Source organism: Pygoscelis adeliae, unplaced genomic scaffold (genome assembly GCF_000699105.1).
Source record: "Pygoscelis adeliae isolate BGI_AS28 unplaced genomic scaffold, ASM69910v1 Scaffold101, whole genome shotgun sequence".
NCBI lineage: Eukaryota > Metazoa > Chordata > Aves > Sphenisciformes > Spheniscidae > Pygoscelis > Pygoscelis adeliae.
Window position 1 is genome coordinate 7,815,057 of NW_008824238.1, and position 23,194 is coordinate 7,838,250.

The following is a 23,194-nucleotide window of genomic DNA, read 5'->3' on the forward strand; positions in this document are numbered from 1 at the left end:
CTGCTCCTGTGCCTTTAAGACTTCCTTCCTGAAGATCATACAGCCTTCCTGGACCCCTTTGCCCTTCAGGGCTGTCTCCCAAGGGACTCTCTCAACCAGCGTCCTGAACAGGCCAAAGTCCACCCTCCGGAAGTCCATGGTAGCAATTTTGCTGCCTCCCCTCCTTACTTCACGGAGAATCGAGAATTCTACCATTTCATGGTCGCTAAGCCCAAGACGGCCTCCGACCACCACATCTCCCACCAGTCCTTCTCTGTTTGTAAACAGGAGGTCGAGCGAGGCACCTCCCCTGGTAGGCTCACTCACCAGCTGTGTCAGGAAGTTGTCTTCCACACACTCCAGGAACCTCCTAGACTGTTTCCTCTACCTCCTAGACTGCTTCCTCTGAACTACTACTTCCTCTTCTAACAGTACTTTAATTCCCAGTGACACTGAATCAGACATTGAAGAAACTACCTGTTATTAGTGAACTTTCATTAAACATTCAGATTAACCTTGATCAATACAGATCTTTTAAACCTCCATATATAGGTGGCATAAATTTTAGTATCACCCCTATCTTGAAGTTCTGCAATTTATGATTATTTTGCAAGACTGCAAACAGGCTTTTTATAAATGCCTTACAAAAGCTGATGAAATGCTAATGAAGCAAAGAATTATCCCAGACATAAAATCAGTCATCCAAATGTAAACCCATATGCTGCATGTAATTTAATAGTTATTCATTTCCACTGAAAATCTGTATTCCCACTTAACAATACATATTTTTCAACAGGTCTTCAGCACTTACTGCACCTAAAAACTAGAGATATCAGTGTCCCATGATATGGGATGCCAGTCTTTCCTGGCATCAAGCACCCCATATTCTCCTTATTTCATTCACCAGGCAACGTGAATTTGTCATGATACTCAACAAGACTTCTCAAATACTATTCTCAAAGCCATTAATCACATTTTTTAATTATAGCATTAGCTGTGAGGTTTCTCACAGCTTGTACCACCCTCTACAAAGAGAAAAATACGCTGCTTTGAATCATCTTTGTTACTCAGAACTAAACCTCTTTGCTCCCATCGAGAGATCAGAGATGCTTATTTCTGCTCCTTCCTATTGAGAGAAGGGATACAATATCCTCAATTTGCTCTGCAACGTGGAACGGATCTTTATTCAGTGTCTTTATTGGACTGCTGAATAAGGAAAAAGAAACCCAGGCCCTCACAATCAATCTGCAGTGGCAGTTGCTGACTCCTTTACTTTCCCAGGAACTGCACTGGAGAGACCCAGTGTCTGAGTTCTGTTGGTTCCAGTCCAACGTCTGGCTGAGGGATCATTACTACATGCTGCTACTTCTTTGAAATAGTAGTACTTGCAGCTTCCCCCACAATAAGCTAATTAAAAGAAGAAAGAAGTGCTTATGGATAACAAACATTCCCAACATGTGAGGAAAGTTAATGAATACAGCCTGTAAGAGTACAGCAAGTGACAGACTGGTTTCCCTGTGACAGGGAGGTGAATTCCGATGTAGAAGGCACATGGAGGACATAGTGAAGGAATATTCACAATTCAGACTGGGAGATGAGAGGCTGGAGAGCAGTCCCGTGGAAAGAGATGTGGGAGTTTGGGTTAATGGCAAGTTGAATATGAGTTAACAGTGTGCCGTAGCAGCCAAAAGGGCCAGCCATGTCCTGGGGTGCATCAAGCACAGCATAGCTAGCCAGTCGAGGGAGGTGATTGTCCCACTCTACGCTGTACTGGTGCAACCCCACCTCAAGTATTGCGTGCAGTTTTAGGCGCCTCAATATAAGGACATCCAACTATTACAGTATGTCCAGAGGAGGGCAACCAAGATGGTAAAAGGTCTCGAGGGCAAGACTCACGAGGAGTGGCTGAGGTCACTTGGCTTGTTCAGCTTGGAGAATAGAAGGCTGAGGAGTGACCTTATCGCAGTCTACAATTTCCTCAAGTGGGGCAGCTGAGGGGGAGGTGCTGATCTCCTCTCTTGGAAATGGAATGAAGCTGCGTCAGGGGAAGTTCAGATTGGACATCAGGAAAATTCTTCACTGAGAGGGTGGTCGGTCACTGGAACAGGCTCCCCAGGGAAGTGGTCATGGTACCAAGCCTGTCAGAGTTTAAGGAGCGTCTGGGCGATGCTTTTAGGCATATGGTTTAGTTTTAGGTAGTCCTGCAAGGAGCAGGGAGTTGAACTCGATGATCCTTATGGGTCCCTTCCAACTTGAGTTACTCTACGATTCTGTGACAATACCTTAGACCTTTTCAAAGGGAAAGCAAAGAGTTTCTGCCTTCTTAAAAGAGGAAGAAAAAGGTGTCTGCTTCAGTCAGAGTAGTAGTTATAACCAAGGAGAAAGGCTACAGGGCTGAGGAAGAACCGTAGATGTTTAAGGCAATTAACAGAGGCAGTGCACAAGCTTTACACTTTAAAAAAAAAAAAAAAGCATGATTCCCTTTTAAAGAAAGTCTGTAAATACTTCACTTTCTGTGATAAACAGGTATCTTTAAATCACGGAAAATGGACTCCTTGGAAAAATGATAATCTCTTCCATGTAGCTGAAGCACATTAACAAACAAACATACTCCTCCACCCTCACTCAAGTGCAATAAATCATCCGAAGTTATTTACTGCAGAGAATACAATTTTCTCTTTGAGGAAGAATTGTTATTAACACCAAGATGCTAAGCATAAGAACTGAAGATGAATTTAGAAAGTCCTGTTAAAAATAACATAGATACTGTTTCCCTTGTCTATCTTTCCTTTAAATGAGAAAATCAGATTTATCACTAAAGTGTCAAGAAGATTAACAAACAGCTACTACCAAATGCTGAAAGACAGAAGGGTTTGAAGTATCTGAATGAAGCTATACATCACAAAATTATTACACGATGAGCCCCAATCTTGTCAACATACATTTAGCTTTATACATGGGAATAAAACCATGGGACTGCAAATGAGTATAAAGTTAATCATATATAAAAGCATGAGAAGAAACCAGTCACATATTAATAGCTTCCATTTATTCTGCATGCTGCCACACTATGGTGTGGGAATTTAAATGCCCTGCACTCTGCTCTCAGAAATGGGGCGTTACAAAGACAGATCCACTTCACAAATTATACAATTTCTAGGCAGAACCAAAATCCCACCTTCCTCCAGGGCTGCTGCTATCCTCGCTGTCCCACTGCTCATTTTTATTTCTTGGTATTGGTGGCTGCAGCATCTCAGCAGCCAGGGGGTCAGCATCATTCTCTTCACGACCAATCCATTCTCCGATCACACGAGGTCTGAGAAGGGGGGTGTTAAAACCTGTTGTGTCCTGAAGAGAAATACAAAAACCCAGAAACACTGCACTGCTTGTTCTCAACCACACATGTAAATAGGAAAGGAAAAGAAGAAATAGAAAATAACACTATTCATTAAAAAAGTACAAAAACAATACAGTACAGTACATTATCATTTCAGAGAGCTACAAAATACCCAGAAACAATCCCATTAACAAAATTCTAAGAGAGATTTGCCCACCCTGATGCCTCAAATCTCCCCTTTTTCTTACTTTTCAATAGCAACTGTAGAAACCTGGAGTATCGTCTTGAAAAATTATAGTTTTTTTTAATAAACGCACAACTCAAAACCAGCACTGTGTCAGTTCTGCTAAGCAACAGATGAGGTCACTTGTAAAATGAACACCCCAACCAAAAGACTGCTGTAGATTAACAGCATCACTCTTATTTGCATTATGAATTAATGCAAAACTAATAAATACATCTGCATTTGGCATTTTAAAAATAACCCTGCTGGGATTTACATAATGTATCTTTCAATTCTGAAAATGGTATTAACATTTTAATAAAATGCATTTCTGAAACTAGTACTCATATTTCTAACCACCTACTGGAAGAAGATAGCTGGAGAGGATTACAAGAAGCAAGCAAAATCTAACTGGAACATTCAAAACAATAGCGATGATTTGCATCATTGTATTAGGAATTTAGATTAAGGAAACAAATTGTCCTTAAAAATTGTATGAAAAAGCTGTTCTGAAGTGGTATCTCTGTTCTCAATGTTACTAGAACAGTTGTAGATAAAGGGTCATGTACAACAGTATAATCAAACCAAGAAACAAGCATGTATGCAAAAAAACAGACATCAAATGATGGGATAGGAATATTTATTTTGCTTTAATTAAACTCTCTTCTAGGCTAGCAAAGACATTTCAAATACAGTGTTCCTAATTAGGAGACATATATTCTATTCCAACCCTTTAACGAGAGAAAATTTTAGGAAAACAGATCCTTGGCTGTTACCTAGCTCAGTGTCTCAATAAATATTCCTGCCATAAAACAATGCTTTCCAAACAAAGAGCATCTGGAAAAAGTACAGCACAGTCATTACTTAGCCTAGCAACCATATTTTCTCATCTTCCTAAAAACAAACCATTTTTAAAGTCTCTTCCTAATTGACACAGATATGGTAAAAGCAGTTTGAAGTAGAGGCCTCTGCTGAAATGAAACAAACAAACAAAGCAAGTCTGCAAACTGCTTTCATATGAATATATTTACCCTGCTGCGGCTAGATGCTGTAATTTTGCTCAGCAGAACCCCAAGAGCTTCCATTTTGACAGAGCCAAATACGACCCAGGCCCTGGATTAGACTCATTCTCCCTTGTTCTTTTGTTCTGCTTTCTGCAATGTGCCTGTGAGTGCATTACTGCACTCCACCCTCCATACGTCTGTCCAGAGTTCTCCATCGCTTGACTAATTCACTTTTTACACAATGTCTGTTTTCTGTAAGGTTGACATGACACAGTAGGACCACTGAAAATGGAATGCAGCCAATATAGAAGAGAGAAATCTGAGGAAAACATCACAGCTTCAGAGGTTTTAGAATACCTAACCACCAGTGTCTTTCTTCTAAGTACTTACAAATACAAATTTTGTGCATCTGTCTGGTGCTGTGTCATAGTCAGGTAATGCAAACTAGATGAAAGTGGCCTCTGGTCACTTCACAGATGTAACCTGTCACAGGTGTGACTACCATCATATACCTATGAACTAGGAAAAAAGATTATTCCGCTGCCCACAATACCTTCATTACACAAGGTGCCTACAGTAGTTTAAGTAAGAACCATTTGGTCCCTTCTGAGGTTTATTCCTGCTACTCTAGCCATTTTCTCCCTTCCCTTTCTCCCTAGGATAATTTCTAATAATTAAAAAAGGGTAGCAGAGGTAGTTAAATTTGCAACAACTTGCAGTGTCAATCTTGCTAAGAGCTTTCAGTCCCTTAAGCAAAAATGAAAAAGCACGTAAAAATTTGCCCTTTTTTCAGTACAAGTTTTTCCTGACACTGTCCACTGCACCATCAGCATATGAATAAGTAGACCATGAATACCGTGTCTATCCTTGTTATGCTGATTTCTTTTCTAGAAATTCTAGGGATTAAAGTACCACTTTCATACTCTACTTAATAGAAATGTAATTTACATTACATAGTCATGCTTTGCCTCACTTTATCACCTTGCTTTCCTTTTTGAATCTTGTTAGATTAGTATACCACAGTTTTGGTGACCTAATTTATTTTCCTCCTTTCAACTATATAAGCAGCCACAGTGAAAACAGTAAATGGAGAATCAGAGACGGCTCTATTGAGAGCACCAGTACATTTATTTAGCACCTTATTTCAAAAGCTTCAATAAATTCAGATGAAGTATTCTGTTCTTAAACAAGTTTTTACAGGGCTTTTTTTAATATATAAACCTTAGAATCATAACTGATTTCCAATTTATATTCCCTCATAAATAACAGAAGAGATTGACAGTGACATTAGTGTACACAGAAGTATTTTCAGGACAGGTAGGTATTTAAATCCACACTAAATGAACCTAGAGGATTATTTTAGGGTATAGCCCAGGTGTCATCCACTTTTTATACACATCAGTGGCTACCAACTTGACACACTTGAGCTTCCTTTATGTGGAGACCAGGAGAAGAAGGGAAAGACTGGAGGACAGCTGAATCTCATCTTCACGTTGGGCTGAGATGTGGCTGCAGTATGCAACTCCTACCAGGGAGCACAACAACATTTGTGTATCTATGTATTTAAGCATAGTTTAAAAAGCTCATTATTTCTAATTTCTGATATGGATTTTGAGGGAACCTCCACAGTGAGAAATACTTCTGGGTGAGCAGAAATGTTTTTATTTTTATGACTTATAGTAGTTGTTTCCTCTATTTTATTAATTATAACCTGTGTTCATTATAGTAATACTACATGTAAGAAGAAAGTATATCCTAGACACAGCATAGAAAAAAATGTTTTAATATTAACCTTGAGGGTCAAAATCTGTTATGAATTATTAGATCATCTTTACTCAAGTCTGATTCTGGATCTCTAACACTTAACTGTCTCCCATTATTAATGTTTAAAGTGACTGAAAGATATTATTGAGAATTCCAGACAAATTTCACAATGTTATGACAGGTCTCACACTACCTGTGAGAGCTCCGCTACAGGAAGCTTAAGTAAAGCACCAATCCATGGAATGTTGAGATTATGTGAGAATCTCATCTATTTAAAAAGAAAATACTTCTAGTCTTAGTATTTGCAGTAAAAAAAAAAAAAAAAACTGGAAAACATTCACTAAGTGTTCTTTAGAGAATCAAAAACCAGAAGATTAACAAACCTTGCCCTGTCTCCTTTCAAAGTGCTTTAGAATGAGATTATTTTAGTCAGTCTTCAACTGTGGCAAGAGGTAAAGGGTGTGACTCCTTATTTTTCATGGCCTGGTTCAGAAATGTTGCTGAAAAGGATACAATCATATAAACCCATTTTAAACCTATTTCTGCATTGTAGCATCCTGGCTCCATTCCGCCTCAATGTATCTTACAATGCAGATGTGCTACAGCACAACATATATTACAGTTTATTTTGTGACATAAACACAAGTAGGGTCTTCCAGCAGCAGCAAATTATAGAGGAGGCATATCATCAGAAGCCCCATGGTCAGAGCACTCACGTAGGACACCAGAGCTTCAGTAGTATGACTAGTCTATACTTCTGTGTGAATTTGAATTTTCTACTTCCCAGGGAAGTGTCCTAACGGTCTTAGGAAAAACCCTGAAACTCACAGTGAATTCAGTGTTTTTTCCTCCATAATTTTTTAAACAAACCAGAATTCTGTGAATTTCACTGAAGGACTAACATCCTAGCCCAACTTCTTTGTCTGTGTACATAAAATTCTTCACATTATTGAGAAGTTTTAGAAACCGCACACTTTCATGCATAGTTTCTGTGCAGTGGTAAGGAGGGTGAGTCAATTCAGAAATTTGTATTACATTAACTCTGCACTTTAGCCTTAAAATCTGCGAGTCACAAGGCATCCCTCTTCATTTTCTTTCCTTATGCAAGCAGTGCCAGTTGCTGATTTTACATAGCTTCCATGGCCTAGAGACATGGTCTGAATCATCAAGAGAGACTGAACGCCAAACTCGGCAAGTCTGAAGTAAATGAGATGAAAAAGGAAGGAATCTATATGATAAATCTGTTTTAATTGCAGTAATCTTACAAAATTTTTTTGCAGTTTTATCAGTGAACTCTGAAATTTTATTAGACTGTGTCAAACTGAAAGCTTCCATTTTGACTGACCTTGTCTGCCTGTATTTTCTCTACCTCTGTCTTGGACTGAAGCCCTAAGTCCTGGCACAAAGCTAATAATAGAAGATATTTGACAAGAATGTGTTTAAATGAAACACCCTTCCATAAAAGTGATTGTAATTCAGAGCAAACTGGTTTTCCAAATCCAAATGCTCAAGTAACTAAGCAACTGACTAATTAACTGGATTACTTGGAGGAGGAGTTACATCAACCAACAATACTGATCAAGTACTCCCCTGACAAAGGCAGCTAGAGGTTACTGCAGCCAGAAAGAAATAATTTTTTTAAAAAATACTTACACAAGGAGAAACAAAAATAAAGATACACATGCATTCTCTGTTTTCTCTGAGTTCATAATCTAAAACACAGATAAAAACACCAGGATTATGGGCTCTGTCCTAATCCCCAAGAATGTTCCCAATCATCAGGAAAATAAAGCAAGGAAGAGCATATAGAAGAATTTATTATTGTGTTTAGTTTTATGTCTCTCATGACATCTATGTAATGTCAATTTTATAACAGAATCCAATGCCAAGTTTGGGCACGCTGTTCTAGACCCATGACATGCACCTGAAGGGTTAAACGGTTAATCCAAACCACAGATGAATGAGGTTTGAAAAATGATTCAGCGCTGCCATAGCCTAGATAAGGAAGCTGTATTATCAGCATGTATTTCTGGGAAAGGAATTACCACGAACTTGACTACATTTATACCTGAAAAATAAACAATGCCTGGGAACATGCTCAGGTGAAATGGAACCAAATTCTGTCTAATGTTAAACCACTATCAGGTAGTCTTTGATTGCTTTTGGCCCATGCCAAATAATACACTTAAAAACAAGTCACAGGAACATTTCGGGAATTAGCTCGTGTAAGTGATCATTCCTAAGAGGCAGGATTCCACAGAATGGTCCTAGCTATGCTTAATTTCTTAACACAGAACTAGTCTTTATGTCCATTAAAAATCCTTAAGGGGTAAAACAAGAAATAGAAGTGAAGTTCACTAAAGTCCATGGAGAGGAAAAATTGCACTACTTCTGTAAATCTATCCTGGAAGCCTGTTGAGCAATGCTGCACGAAGGAAGCATGTTAAGAGCTTTGGGTTTTGGTTTTTTATTTATTTTCCAAATAACTTTTGATTTCAAGAACATTCAATTTACCTGTCCTCATCAGAAACAGATGTTAAAGCAGACACAGTATTGTAAAGGTGTCAGGTAATGTATGCTACTGAATGTACACAACATAATGTCAAGTTTTATTTAAAAACACCCACCACCTTCCAATTTTAAATCACAAACAATAAACTATATGGCAACAAAAAGAAAATTAACTCTTTGCTCAGACTGGATCCCGAGGAAATTCACCAATGATGTTCCCCATCTCAATTTTCACACTGAATAATTAAATTTAAAAAACATGAATGTTTTTGAACAATAATCTATCACCGTTTAAAAAAAATTAACACAGAAGTATCACCTAAAAAATATATGTAAAAAGTACGTGATAACAGGCTCTAGCCCAAAATGTCTTTTTCCTCCCACAAACAGTATTTCATCGTTTTTTTTCAACAAACAAAACCAAATGAAGAGGAGTTCTTCATAAGTATTCTTCAAGGTAAGGGTTCTAACGGAAGGACTTTCTAATTGTATTTCTCATCACTTCTGAGCACAGTTAAGGAAATAGTAGGAAGGAAGACTTAGATGCTGTTATACTCTTAATATGAACAACAAAATAAAGCAGGATCAAGGGCAAAATGATAAGTAAAGGCCATGGTTTTGAAATGGCAGCCCCATATGCACATGACTGCATGGTAACAGTGATCAATCTTGTCTAAGTGGCCTTTCCTGGAGAACACAGTGGAGATATTTTATATGGACTTGTGTCAGAGAGGTTTGTGCCCTCATTTTACCAGGAGAAAGGAAAGATATTTAAAAAATTGTCTCCCGTGTTAGGCATTATTCCTGTGTCTTATATACCTTTTGATCCTATTTCCCTGATAGTAATGGTTTCTGGCACCAAGAACACAACCCAAGATTCTTGGCACTAGAAGTGTACTGCTGTTCACTGGTGAGATTAGGGAAGAGAAAGGTGTTCTGTTTCCTTGGGAACTTTGAAAAATTAGCTTGACTAAAACTCTTCCAACATAAGAGTTCATTACAGCTAAAACTAAAATTAATGTTAATTGTGTAATATGTCAAAAGGGCTAAAACAGAAGAGTTTTGTTGCATTCAGCAAGGAAGTAAACACTGATCTTTATGCCCTGTGCATTCCTGATCAAACCTAGGGAGCAAAAATTATTCCTAAATATTCTTACAAATCATATCTGAGAATGCAGAATTCATGACTTCATGAATAAAAGGTATTTAAAGATAAACGTTTCCAAAAGTACACAAAGTAACCCAGCAGACAATATTAAGCAAAGATGGTACCAAGATCAAAAGCATTTCCATGGCCCATCAAGAGTCTCTTAAATTCAGTGAGATTTTTTTCCATAGTTGACAGCCCATCCTGGATCAAGCTCTTAATGTATCAACATATACTGTACTTACCCATATAGCTTTCCATACCCAAACTTCCTCTGAACCCAACAGAACTGAAGTGTGTATGCCGGGACAGGGAGATGCAGCTGTCATTGCCTAAGATTATCACAACCATCTGTCTTTTTTTTACTGTTCATTAGGCATACAGTAAATCTTACCTTATCAAGTTCATCAGAAATAGCAATGCCTGAAAACAAAACAGATTAAAAAAAAAAAAAAGATGATTTAGAAACATTCTTTCTATGTATGTCTTTTCCTACAGTAAGTAAAAGTAAGGTTTAATCTGAAAAGTTTACATAGTGTTCTCTGCACACTTGCTGTACCACACAATGTATCATACTTTGTTCCATTAGTGAAATTGCCTGGAAACAATATACTCTTAACTTTCCTCAGCTGCAATATTATCAAAATGAGTTTTCAAAAAACTATGGAAATGGAAACAGCAGATGTGCCAGTAAAGTGACAATGAGCTTAAGTATACTTCTACCTGCTCTCTAAAATTAAACCAGCAACATAATATTTATATATGGACAAATTATTATGCAAATCTCGCCCTGACCAGCATGCATAACATCATGCTGCAATTACAGGGCAACATGGACATGACTCTTCTCTCTTCCTCCATGGTTCAATGTAGAAATGATTCTGTGAAAACAGATGGAATTTAAAGAGAGGAAAATCTCAAAGTAAGATTTCACAATAGAATGCAAAACAGTTTTTCTAAACCCTCTGAACAAGAACTTGTTTATTTGCTCTTGTCCCTTTTGCTGATGCCTGCCTGAGACTTTCCTATGCTTCCTTCCATCATGTCATCTAACTCTTTTAATTATGACTATCCTGTAGGACATTAAATATGCACAGCTGGTCTCAGAATTTTTAACACCTCTACATGCCTCAGTCATATCACATGGAGAGATCAAGTAATCATACATTTAATGTTATCACATTGAAAATTCTGATGTATTGAAAGCAAAGCATTTCTCAAGTTCTTATGAGGTTCGGTAAGAAACATTTCCAGGTTAGAACTTCAATTCAAAAACCAAAGAAAAGCATCTCCTGGTGGTGAAAATAGAGAAGTACCCACGCATAGGAAGAACACACATCTGAAAGTTTTTTCTAATTCATACCGTGTTATCAAGACAACTTCTTCCAAGGAATGCAAAAAATGATATTGCAAAATATGTAGTATCAGCTGAGCGGAGAGTTATTCTTTCTCAGATCACACTAAAGATTGCAGCAGTATAAGCTTACTTCCATGACATTTTTATTTCTTACTATTTGGTATACAATAACTACAGGAATTCTTTGGCTTTTTACTGTGCTTTTAATCATTAACTCTATATGGCTAATTCTCAGTTTAGATGACTTCCTTATATCAATTTTTTGTTTTAAAAACAGTGAAGTGCTAGGAGAACTGCAATTACAATTTTAAGACCTGATCAACACATAAGAAATATGCCAGGAGTTAACAGAATATTTTCAGTCATTCAGTAGTTATAAAGTAGATTGTATTGAAAAAGATCCATTTTGCCTAACCCTTCTATCCCTCACAGCAATTAACCTGTTTTAGTAACTTCAAACTTTTATTTAGCCCAGACACTACACTAATGTCCGTACAGTATAATCAGCAGGTTGCACCAACTTGAATCATTCAACAGGACTTTAATGTGTTACGAATTTCTTGAATCCCGAATGGGCATTTACTAGAGAGAAGATAACTGTACTCTTGGAGGTAGTAAAAACATAGTTCAAGGTTCTCTTTATCTCAACTTTGAAAACCTGATTTCCATCAACCAGCGCTCCATCACATTGGATGTATTTTGCATAACCAAGGTCAATCCATTTTACAACCACAAATGCTCCCTCTAAACAGACAAACCTTTTCTCAGCAATTTTCCATAATGTTAAGATGGTTCATTTTGTTTTGATAGGGGTTTATTTCCTCAGATTGGAGGTTGGCCCCCTTTTTTTCTGCTTTCACAGATGCTCTGTGAATGGTTCTTTGAAACCTGGGAGCGGATGCAAGAGCAATTTTTCCCTGTGCTGACTCAGTTGTTAAAAATATTTATTTTCAAGTATAGCAAAACAAACTACAAAAGGCAACGCTGCCATTTCCAAGACTCCATTCCAAAAAATGCCAAATGCTTTTACTATTTAACTGCCTATGTTGCTAATCAAAGATCAGTACTGAAAGTACCAAATAGCAAATGGGAAAAACTGTACATACAACTATATGCCTCACACAAAAAACTCCACTAACTTCTCTGATTAAGTTACATATAAGCATATAAAATTGAAAAACATCCATAATCTAAAGGAGTGCTTTTAGTAAAATGCTTTTTTTGTATAAGTCCCATTGGTTCCCCAGAATTTACTCTGAATTTAGAGAAGACTAAGATGAGTAATTGAATTGACCAGAATGCCTCAAATTTCTTCTTTACTAAGTTGCAAACAGTAGCAAGACACCAAAACTAACTGTATTTCTTAGATAAGCATGTAGAGAGAAAGCGGTTTCTGAAGACATCTTGCCAAAAAAAAATTTTAAAAGTTTAGAAAACTTATCTTTGCTATCACAGAATTAAACCTGCAAACTCTTTTTACCTCTCTCTCTCTGATGTGGTGTCAAGAGAAAAGAAAAAGGATTCTTGGGAAGAAATTTCTTAAGGAGCTTGCTACAGTAATCTTGGCATGGTAATTCTTCTGGAGGCGGGATTTACCATACTGTCAGTCATACAGATCTTTATGTTATGGCTTCACAGCTCCATTAACATTAACAAAACTCCATTAGTTACTGATAATACAACTCCGTTAGCAAAGACCGGGATAAATTAACCCATAAAAAGGTGGGTGTAAAAAAGCTTCTCATTTTCTTCCAAGACACTACTGCACCACACACTTAGTGTGTGCCCACTCTTACCAATTTACTTTTGCAGTTTCCAAACTGACAAAATATCATGGCTGAAGTTGAGAGGAGGGGGAACTTGTACCCTGTGTGTAGTAGACAGAAAATCACAACAATGAGGTGATTTTTTGGGTGCACATCTCAGGTGGAATAATATGTACTCCAGTTTTCACAAAGTAGTTCCTCAAAAAATTAAAACCATTGCATATATTACCATAAAGTTAAAAAAACCAAAACACCTTAATCTAGAATCCTGAGAACGCAACTAGAGATAGTCATAATTATCATACAAGAGTATTTAGGATTTCTGTTATTCTCTTAACCCTTAGCACACTTCTGACTTTTTGGTAGTCAAATAGGTTACTGTCAGTTATTTTATTTTCAAGTAATCCATGGACAATTTAAAAAACTTGAATTTCTACAAAGTAATGGTAACAATGGTTGCTATCTCTGGTTCATGTAATTGCTAATATCCAGATATCAGCGTTTTCAAAAAGAAAACCCTCCTTTCACTTATTTTGTATACTTGACAACAAATAATTGCTTGTTCTCTCTGTACCTTGTATAGTTGGTTGGGTTTTTTTTCTCTGTGGCTTTCATACAACATAAAGGAGGGAAAAAAAATTTTTTTTATATATTCTAAATAGGAAATTGTCATTGTAAAAATCACAGAGTACTACAGACAAAGGGACAGCCCATTCCATGAAACTACTTTAAATGGAAACAGCTATGTTTCAGATTTAGGCAAAACATCCGTAAGTGTAGCCAGAATGTCCATACACTAAAAACCTTTTACCTAACAATTTAGTCACTTCCTCAAACTGTTGCCTTTTTTCATCACAACTTAATCCTAATCACCAAAAAGCTCTAATACCAGAAAAACTGACACACCTAGTTTGTTCAAGCTTGAATGCAATGGCTTTGTCAGAATATAAGTTATTAGGAACAACTGTTTCTGACTTCTCTCAGCTTAAAGCATTTAAAGCCTGACTCTGTGTGATGGTGAACGTAGAGGACAGAAGTTTTAGGGCTGCTTCATCATTGCTCTGCTTCAAGTCACTGAGCAGTGGATGAGAAGGGGACTGTTGAAAAAGTTCTCCTCCCTTTGTTGGGGAAGGTCTTCTGATGTCAAAGGCAAATCCTTCAGAAATAAAGGAGTACGGTTTTACCCTTTCTCTCACAGCAGCTGTTTCTCACAGACAACATTCGCTATAGCTTTACATCACACTATGACTGACAACTATACAATAGTCCTACCATTCTTACTTTTTGCAATGAGTAAGTGGAGTGTTCCGACTAATGGGGTGAGAGGTTTGCTTGCCATCATCAGCTAAAGCTCACAGACAAGGTTTACAGTGGGAATTAGTTAGGCATGTAACTGCCAATTTTACGTCTTTAAAAATCCTCCCTTTTACAAGTAATTAAGGGTGCTGAATTTTGATCAGGCATCACAAGTACCCAGCCCACTCAGCTGTCTGGTGAATCACACAGACAGATTCAGGGCACTTCTTTCTACTTTTGAGTGTAATGACCCTCTGTGCTGTAAGGGTACTGGAACAATAAAGTAATTGCTCTGAACATGCTTTCACAGTCCTTCAGAAATGCTCCGCAGCCACAACTACTGCCATCTCTGATCAGCAACAAATCTGGAGTGGGGCTGTTCATGCTAGCACAGCCTCTCTCAACTAGAACACTTTCATCCTGTCAATAGCTTGGTTTTTGAAGAGAACAGGAAGAAAAAGGTACTCTCATTGCAAGAAAGGTCTGGCACACTAGGATTAAATGAAACGTGACTACCAGACAATGTAATAACAACGCAACTTATCAATACTCATTATACTTTAATTACTATTATCACGCCTACATTGAGCAGATTGCCCGAAAGCATATCTCACTGTATTAGCCATGTACCTTATGGTCTAAAATGTTAAACCAGTTGTTTGTCATGCCTTTTTTAAAAATTAGCACGGATTATTAAATTGCCCATACATATACAAAACCATTCTTTACATGGTTATCTTGGATTTCTGTTCCCAATCTTCTATCCCTTTGGCAATCTGCAGAAGCACAATGGTAAGAATGGAGAAGTAATGATGATGATCATTACAGCATTATAGCATCTTCTTTGATGAAAAAGCCATCTCCCAAAATGTATCTGCACTATGTTTTAATGAAATAAATTCCCTTTTGAGTCTAGAATGAGTATCTTCCACAGTAAAGAAAAAACTTTCTGTTTAGGACATTCCGCTTAATTTCTAGCTTACCAGGAAATGAACTTTCTTTCAAAAGAAAAATGAACATTGTTAATAACAATTCCACGAGTCTTAAAAATGCCTAGCTCTTTCATATGCAGTTCTTAGCAGAAGAGTTTTATTTGTTGCTGCTCTCCTACAACAAATACAATTAATCCAGTACCTAATGCCCCTCCACTCAGTGGTATTATTCCTCTCTGAAGCGTGATTTTTAGAATTCCGATGCTCTCAATTCAACAGCATAAAATTAATTTTCAAAATAGTAGGCACCGTACGAGTTCGGGTCTTTTTGAAATGGCAAGTCATAAAATCCCTGCCTGTTGCATTATTCCTGATGAGCTTTACAGTAGCTTAAAAACTTGCAATATCTTCATATGCTATACACACCTGTAATTATAGAACAGATGTTCTGATAAGAATGAAACTTCAGAGACATCTACCATTTTTGCTTTTATTTGTGGTCCTTAAATAATTATACGAAGAAATAACACAAAATAAAAATTAGTTGAGATTTTTTTAAGACTTACATTTTTCTAAATGCACAACATACATCTGACAAGTCTAATGCGTACATAGTCATAAGAAAATAAAACGCTACTACTTAAATGTATGCCAGATTACCATTATTCAGCTCAATAGGAGCAAACAGCTTATGCATTTTCCTAAGCATCCAGAAGATGGCCACAGAGCTCCCAATAGCCAGTTTTCCTACTTGCCAAACAAAGCCTTCTGGATTTGACATACAGGTTTTGACATACAGAGTTTAGACATGCTAAGACAACCCCAATGCAACTCTGACTAACTTGACAAAATTCATTCTCGGTATCTGTCTAGGCCAAGAAACTTGTGGATGGCTGGACTGTCAACCTCGTAGTGCATCACAGGTTCTGTAACAAACTCCAGGACAGAAACAGCATTATTATTCTACCATTATTAATACTGCAGCTTTGAGCATGAACACAGGAATACCGTATCATGTATCAACTGCCTGGCAGTTAACTGTCCCAATGCATTCTCCTATCCACTGTAAATCAGGGGAAGCATATTTTCCCTCACTGGTGGGACAGGCCATTTCAGGTGTACGTGCATTTCCCGTGGCAAAACCTCGTGCCATACTGCAGCTGGCAGCGTAGTAAATTCTAGCCCCTGTGCCTGTTTGTACCATGTAATAAACACAAGGTATATTGAAATTATCTATTTCACACCATCCTTGGATTATAAAAGACATAAAATGGTTGCTTTGGTTGCACCAAACAAAGCATTTCCCCAGAAAATACGTACATGAGAACCGAACGAGCTCAGTCATTTCTGTACAGGAACTTTACAATAGATTTGTCGTTGACTGTCATAATAGACATTCTTATATTATTTCCTTTACTTACATTGCATCATTTTACAACTTTCAAAATTAGACATATTTCCTCCATTAGTAACTCAGAGATTTTCTGTGAAGGCCTATTGAACTGAAATCTCAGTTCTTGCCAATGAGGGGCATATGTCCTCATATTATTAAATTATGTATCAAGTTTCTGTAGTGGTATCCATCTTGAATTAGGATAATATTCCTCCCAATATCTAGCCATATAAGAACAAGGGAAACAGTGTCATCTACAAGGCACCACACATGAACATATCAGCCCACTGTACATCAGTATGGTCACTATCTAGGAAACATGGATTTAATCTCTTCTCCCCATGGTGGCTTTAAGTAAATAAAAATAATTAATCCCCAGCAAAATAATCTGTTCTTTAGACTTGCAGCATTTCTATATCCAAATTTCTGAGTGGCTTCAATAGAGAACACAGGTTTCAGGATTAGGTTTGGTGAGTAATGAATTAGGCAAACAGAGAGAAACAAAATGCAAAGTACCCACCAAATATTATGTCCCAGAAACTCTCCTAGGCGAAGGTCATCTCAGAAAAGAATAACCAGCACTGCGGAATCTTTCAGAACTCATTATTTTAGGGAAAGGTATACACTGCAGTAGGTTGGTTGAGGTGGGTAGCCCACAACGGCCAGTAGCCAAGGACAGAGTCATAGCTCACCCTTCTACTACGCCCTGAATGCCAACCCCCTTCTACTAAGAACTAGAAAGTACCGTATCTGAAATGACAGTCACGCAAACCCCAGTTCTGCAATAGCATTAGGGAAACTTTTAGCAAGCCAAACACTGTTCCAGAAAAGGACACTAGCTTGAAGAGACTCTAGTCCTGGAACTTCGAGTAGGCTAGGTCAGAATGGCAAATACCTCCACAAAGATAATTAAAAATTTAACATCTGTAGGAAAAAGACACTTATAACTGAAGTAATAGTGATCTCCTGGCCATATAAGCCCCACTTTATAATTGAATAGCAATAATTATTTTCACATTCTTCCTGTTTCCATCTCAGAAAATATCATTATTTTGTATTATTACTCATACATCACACTAAAAGCAAATGGATTTTATGAGCAAAGGCAGTATCGGATAACAGCTGCAGTACTGAGATAAAATTATCTTCCTTAAAGGTTTGATTGAGCTTATCTAAAAATGTCGATCTCAAAATAAATCACAAACATTGATCTCACACAAGAATAACACGATTTTAAAGTTCAGCCTGAACAGAAGAAAGGAAAAATCCTCTACAGAATACTGATGACTAGTTCTGCGGTTCAATTAGCAGAACACATTTAGGGCTAGATGCTCAACTGATCATGGATAAGTCATTTTTAGAGACTAAAGTCCATTTCAGATCAACAACTGTGTGTGACTGAGAAAAAATACTAAAGTATTATATCTCAAAACAATGCCCCTCGTGAGGTGATGGATAAAAGTCTAGTTACATGCCACGCAGGTGTGCATTCGCAGTTATATCATCATCATCATAAGTGCCTGGTTTCAATGGGAAAATTCAGACGTCTCTGATAAATGTTAGTGGCATTCCATTCAAGTACATCTTCCATAACTGGAATGTAAACCATTAATAGTTTCCTGTAGTGTAGATGCTTCTAAATGAAACCCCATTCTAATGTGTTTCAGAGACTGCTAAATGCATTGAAGTAGTTCATGATGTATATATTAAACTTCTCACATCCCACGTACTCGCAGGTTCATCCACAAAACCGAGGACATTATTTTAGTGGTTTGTTAACATATTCTGATCTTTTTTTGAACTAGTTCTACCCTTATTGTTACGAGAGTTTTGCTCTTGTTGCTTATCTTCTTCCCCATAAAAGATAAACAGAACATAGGCTTTTATGTTTCACTATTTTATCTTTTTCTTGAAGGGGTAAGATCATGCTTGTCTTTCTTAAGCTATGCATAAACAACATCACTGATTCCAACATTATGAGAAATAACTGAGATACTCTGGAGGGACTCGGAGATCTTTCATTCTTGGAGATATTCAGGAGCCATGGACATGGTCCTGGACAACTGGCTCTAGAGGGCCATGCTTGAGCAGGGGGGTTGGACCAGATGACCTCCAGAGATCCCTTCCAACCTCTATGATTCTTTATTCCAGCAATATTTCCTACTAGATTGCAGATGGCTTTCTTATTTACTGATTATTTATTTATTGATTACTCCCCTTCCAAATTAAGAAATAAAAGAGTACTTTTTTCCTATTGGTTATAGCTAGATACCATTATTTCTCGGATTCCCTCCAACTAACTGACTTGGATTGGTTCCCAAATAGCTTTGGTTAATGTTAACTTACTACCATTTTCTGACCTTAGAATGCCTATTGAATCCAAAGCATGATACATTTGTTTCTTCCCCTCTGATTTGTAGTATACACCTGACCTTAACAAGGGCTCAAACATTACTAACAAAACGTTGGTTCTCTCCGTTGAAAGGCTATATGTAATTATGGAAAAGTACCTATCTCACAGTAGAACACATTAAGTGTCATCAAATGATGTTATCATGTGTAAATTGAAACATCCAGTACACACACATTTTCAATATGCACTCTAATCCTTAACTGTTCATATAAAAGATGTAAAGTTGTTCACAAAGCAGGCAGACCTCATATCTACTTTGCAGTAAGCTCTTGCTGATTTAGTCCTCATTTTTCCCACTCAAAACACTCATAATTCACTGTTTTCCATCTCTTGTTATCTGTTTTTCCATCCTCAGAAGATGGGGGGTGAAGACAGGTATATTCATGAGTAATGAATAGCTTATATTCCTTAGCTATACAGGAGATTTTAACTCTCTTTAAAAGACAAACAGGTCAGAAGGTTAAATACAAAAGCATACATCTGAAACAGCATAGAACTTTTCTTATTTATGATCAGCTGAGGGAGAAGGATGATGGCAATAAAGATGAGAGACCTTGCAATCGAAGAAAATGAAACATGCACAAGTATATTCCTGTATGTTGCTTCATAAACCAAAATCTCCCCTAAATAGTGGACTTAATAGTTCAAAATCCACTTCAATGACAAACAGCTGATTGGAGAAGCAAACGAAACCCAGGTTTCCCACATGAGTAGGCCTCTGGAAAATGTTATACTTAAATCACCAAGCTCCAACACACTTAGACCATAATTATGGCAATACCCTTCTCCAGTCCTCAAAACTCGTAAGATACTTTTAACATTGAGCTTGAAGTCACTTCTGGTTTCTGAGATCTACTGCAGCACAGAATTACTCACATATCGTCTTGATGTTGCTTGGGAGGAGGGCTCCAAATATACGGAAGTTCAGTTTTAATCACTAGGAGGACTAAACATAGGAGAGACCACACATCCAAGTGCCTGAGCCTCACCTTCCAAAGCTTTCAGGCAGTTTTAATTTTGTGTGAAGTGCACACGTTTGTCTCAAAGCAGATATGTAGACTGCATAGTGAATGAAGCAATAGAAACTAGAGCTTAATTCACAGGCTGTGTCAGCTGCATAGCAGGCAATGAAGTCCTGGAAACTCACTACAAGATCCAAAGCTTATCTTTAAAAATGGAAATGGATTCCAGGACTTGATGGAAAATTCGTTTAACTTCAAACATCTGGTTTTACATGGCACTCTTCCCTGTTAAAATACTGAAGAATGAAATGAGAGGGTGCTGTAAAAAGCCATTGATAGTATGCTGTGATCATTTGCATACTCAACTATTTGTTGAGCCCGGTGTCTGTCGCATACTGCTTTGAAAAAAGATTAGTATCAAATGTAGCATTAGACTCAGACTTTATGGACGTGCTTGTAGAATCAAAAGCACTGACTAGCCTGCCCAAAACAAGCATTAACACTGGAGAAGGTAGCTATGGGACCTTGTCAGGGCTTTTGTAAAATTCACCACATGGGATGCTTGTTTGGGTACAGCACAGAAGTTTCACGTGCCTTATACTTTTAATGTTCTACACGTGTCTATTCATTGAAACCCTCTAAGGTATTTTCTATGTGCAATCTGTATTCTACCTTTGGGAGAACAATAAAACCACATTTATTTTCAAAATCTTACCTTTTCTTTTTTTCCAAACTTTTCACATTTTTCATTTTGAATTTTTTTATCATCCTAACACGTAAGAAATCACAGCACAGAACAGATTTATTTCCTGAAATGATTTGAAAATCAGGAGTACAAAAACTGGAAATAGGGACATACAGCTTAGGATTAATCTGATGCAAGCGTTTAAATGATACAACCAAAAAGGCTAAAGTGCAAAATGAGTAACAACTACCAAAGAACAAAAAAAGCCACAAGAAAAGATACTATAAATACGCTAGGAAAGGAGGACAAAGTAAAATACAGAACTATTACGTCAAAGAGAAGGAAAGCAAATAACAGATGATACAAAGAAATCCCAGTGTTCAATACTTTCACTGCTTCAGTCTTTACGAAAACATTAATTGTGGCCAGATGCTTAACACTAGTGATTTTAAGAGGAAAAACTGCAAGCCAGATGACGGAAAGCTGAAAGATATTCTGATGATTTAGATACATTCAAGTTGGCAGAATCTTGTGAAATTCACTCTAGAGCACTTAACTAACCAGCAGAAGAAACCTCTAATCCATTAACAACTATCTTTCAGGAATGGAGAGGACAGAAAAGGGCAAACACTGTATCTGTCTTCGGAAAAGAAAAAGGGAAGACGTGGGGAACTACTAAAGAGCAAGCCTAAATCTGACAGCAGCAAGAATATTTGACAAAATTGTTAAATAAACAATTTATCAGCATCTAATGGATAGGAAAGGTGATAAGAACCAGCCGACATGAATTTATCAAGAATGAATCGCATCAAATCAGTCTAATTGCTTTCTCAACTGGGAAACTTGCCTAGTGGGTAAGAGGAGGAAGTAGATATAAAATACTTCAGCTATAATAAGACTTTGTTTACTGTCCTAGATGATACTCCAGTAAACAAATTAGAGAATTACATTCTAGGTGAAATCACTGCAAGGTAGATAAAAATCTGGTGGGAAAAAACACACTTACTGAGTAGCTTTCAAGGGCTGCTTGTCAGATCTGAAATGGAATCATGGAGAGGTCTGACAATATTTCCATTAATGATCTGGATGAAGAAATAGAGAGCACATTCATGAAAGTGAACTTAGTATCAGGCTGCAAGTGATTTAAAGCACTCTGGAGGATAGGATTAAAATTCCATATTATCTTGATAAATCATCAGAAAACATCAAGTACTAGCAAGAAATAGTGAAGAATGTTTCATTTGTGAAATAACTCTATGAAAACCTGACTCCAACAACACTGACCAGGTACATTCACCTCCCGTCCAAGTGTAGGACCCAAAAGAGCTGCAGTGTTTTGCACTCCAGTTAGAAAACTCTGTGGCAAAGAGAGGTACAGAATGCTGCAAACTGTATTTTAGGTATAGGGAAGCCAGAGGTCAGTGGAACCTACACAACATTCACAAGGAAAGACAAAGATGTAGGACTGAAGAGTGGATTTAGTCCTTTATTATTGAACTCTCACATCTGATTGGTTTGTATCTCCAGAGAGTGAATAAATAACCCTTTCTGAAATTGAAAAAAAATTGTTTCCGTATCTGTGCTAAGCTTGGTTACAAGTCTCTAAAGGAGAAAGGCTTGAAAATGACACTCGCACCCATCACAGTAACACGGCCAGGCAATGGTGGGGCTGCAAATCAGAGACCCTCACTGCAGGTGGTTTAGCTCCTTAGAGGCAGATTGATCAATTTACTAGAAATGTATTTGAAAAGAGCCCTGTAACTATACTATAATTAATATAAATATGAAAATTGCTCAGAACATAACTGTTGTGATCAACCTAAAACATTTGGGAGAGAAGGAATTTGGACAAACTAGTTTTGGGTATTTGACACAATTTGGAAAAATGCTGAATCTCAAAATTCTCCACAAAACAGATCTTCCATTCTTCATTCAGCTGTTTCTGACCTCACTGTCAGCAATTTCTCCAGTGAATCAAGAAGTGCTATGGATAAAATTTAACGAGAGGAGAAAGAAAATATTTCTCATTCAAATATCTCCCAGACCACACCATACTTAGTTTTCGTGTACCGTGGCAGAGTACTTTTCATACTTTGATAACTGTTAGTGTTTGCTCCCACCAATGTACTTCAGAATTCTTTTCTACAGAAAAGAAGGAAAAAAAAAAAGAAAAACAAAAAAAACTATTCCTCATCATATCCAGTAATTCTCAGAGTTACTCCTTACATGAGCATGCTATTTTTAAACACTGCTCCTGTTTGACTATGTCTTTTAGGGGATAATACTTGGGGTTTGTTATGAAATAATTGGCTACCATGTTTTTGAGTATTTATTTGAGACGTGTTAAAATATTTATTTGAATTGCTTTTGAAAACTGGAAGGAATTAATTGGGGTCAAGGATACAAAATACCTAATTGTTTTTTC

At 37.3% G+C, this 23,194-nt stretch overlaps 1 protein-coding gene across 1 annotated transcript in view; it reads right to left on the reverse strand.

Annotated features, from left to right (window-relative positions):
• The window catches only part of LOC103926239 (chromosome unknown open reading frame, human C8orf34), a 168,114-nt gene that overhangs the window by 112,782 nt on the left and 32,138 nt on the right, over positions 1–23,194 (reverse strand). Inside the window, exons 5-6 of the mRNA XM_009335079.1 lie at positions 10,360–10,388; positions 3,158–3,327 (exon numbers count right to left, since the gene is read on the reverse strand). Coding sequence (XP_009333354.1) covers positions 3,158–3,327; positions 10,360–10,388 — 199 coding nt within the window. The remainder of the gene's footprint in view (positions 1–3,157; positions 3,328–10,359; positions 10,389–23,194) is intronic.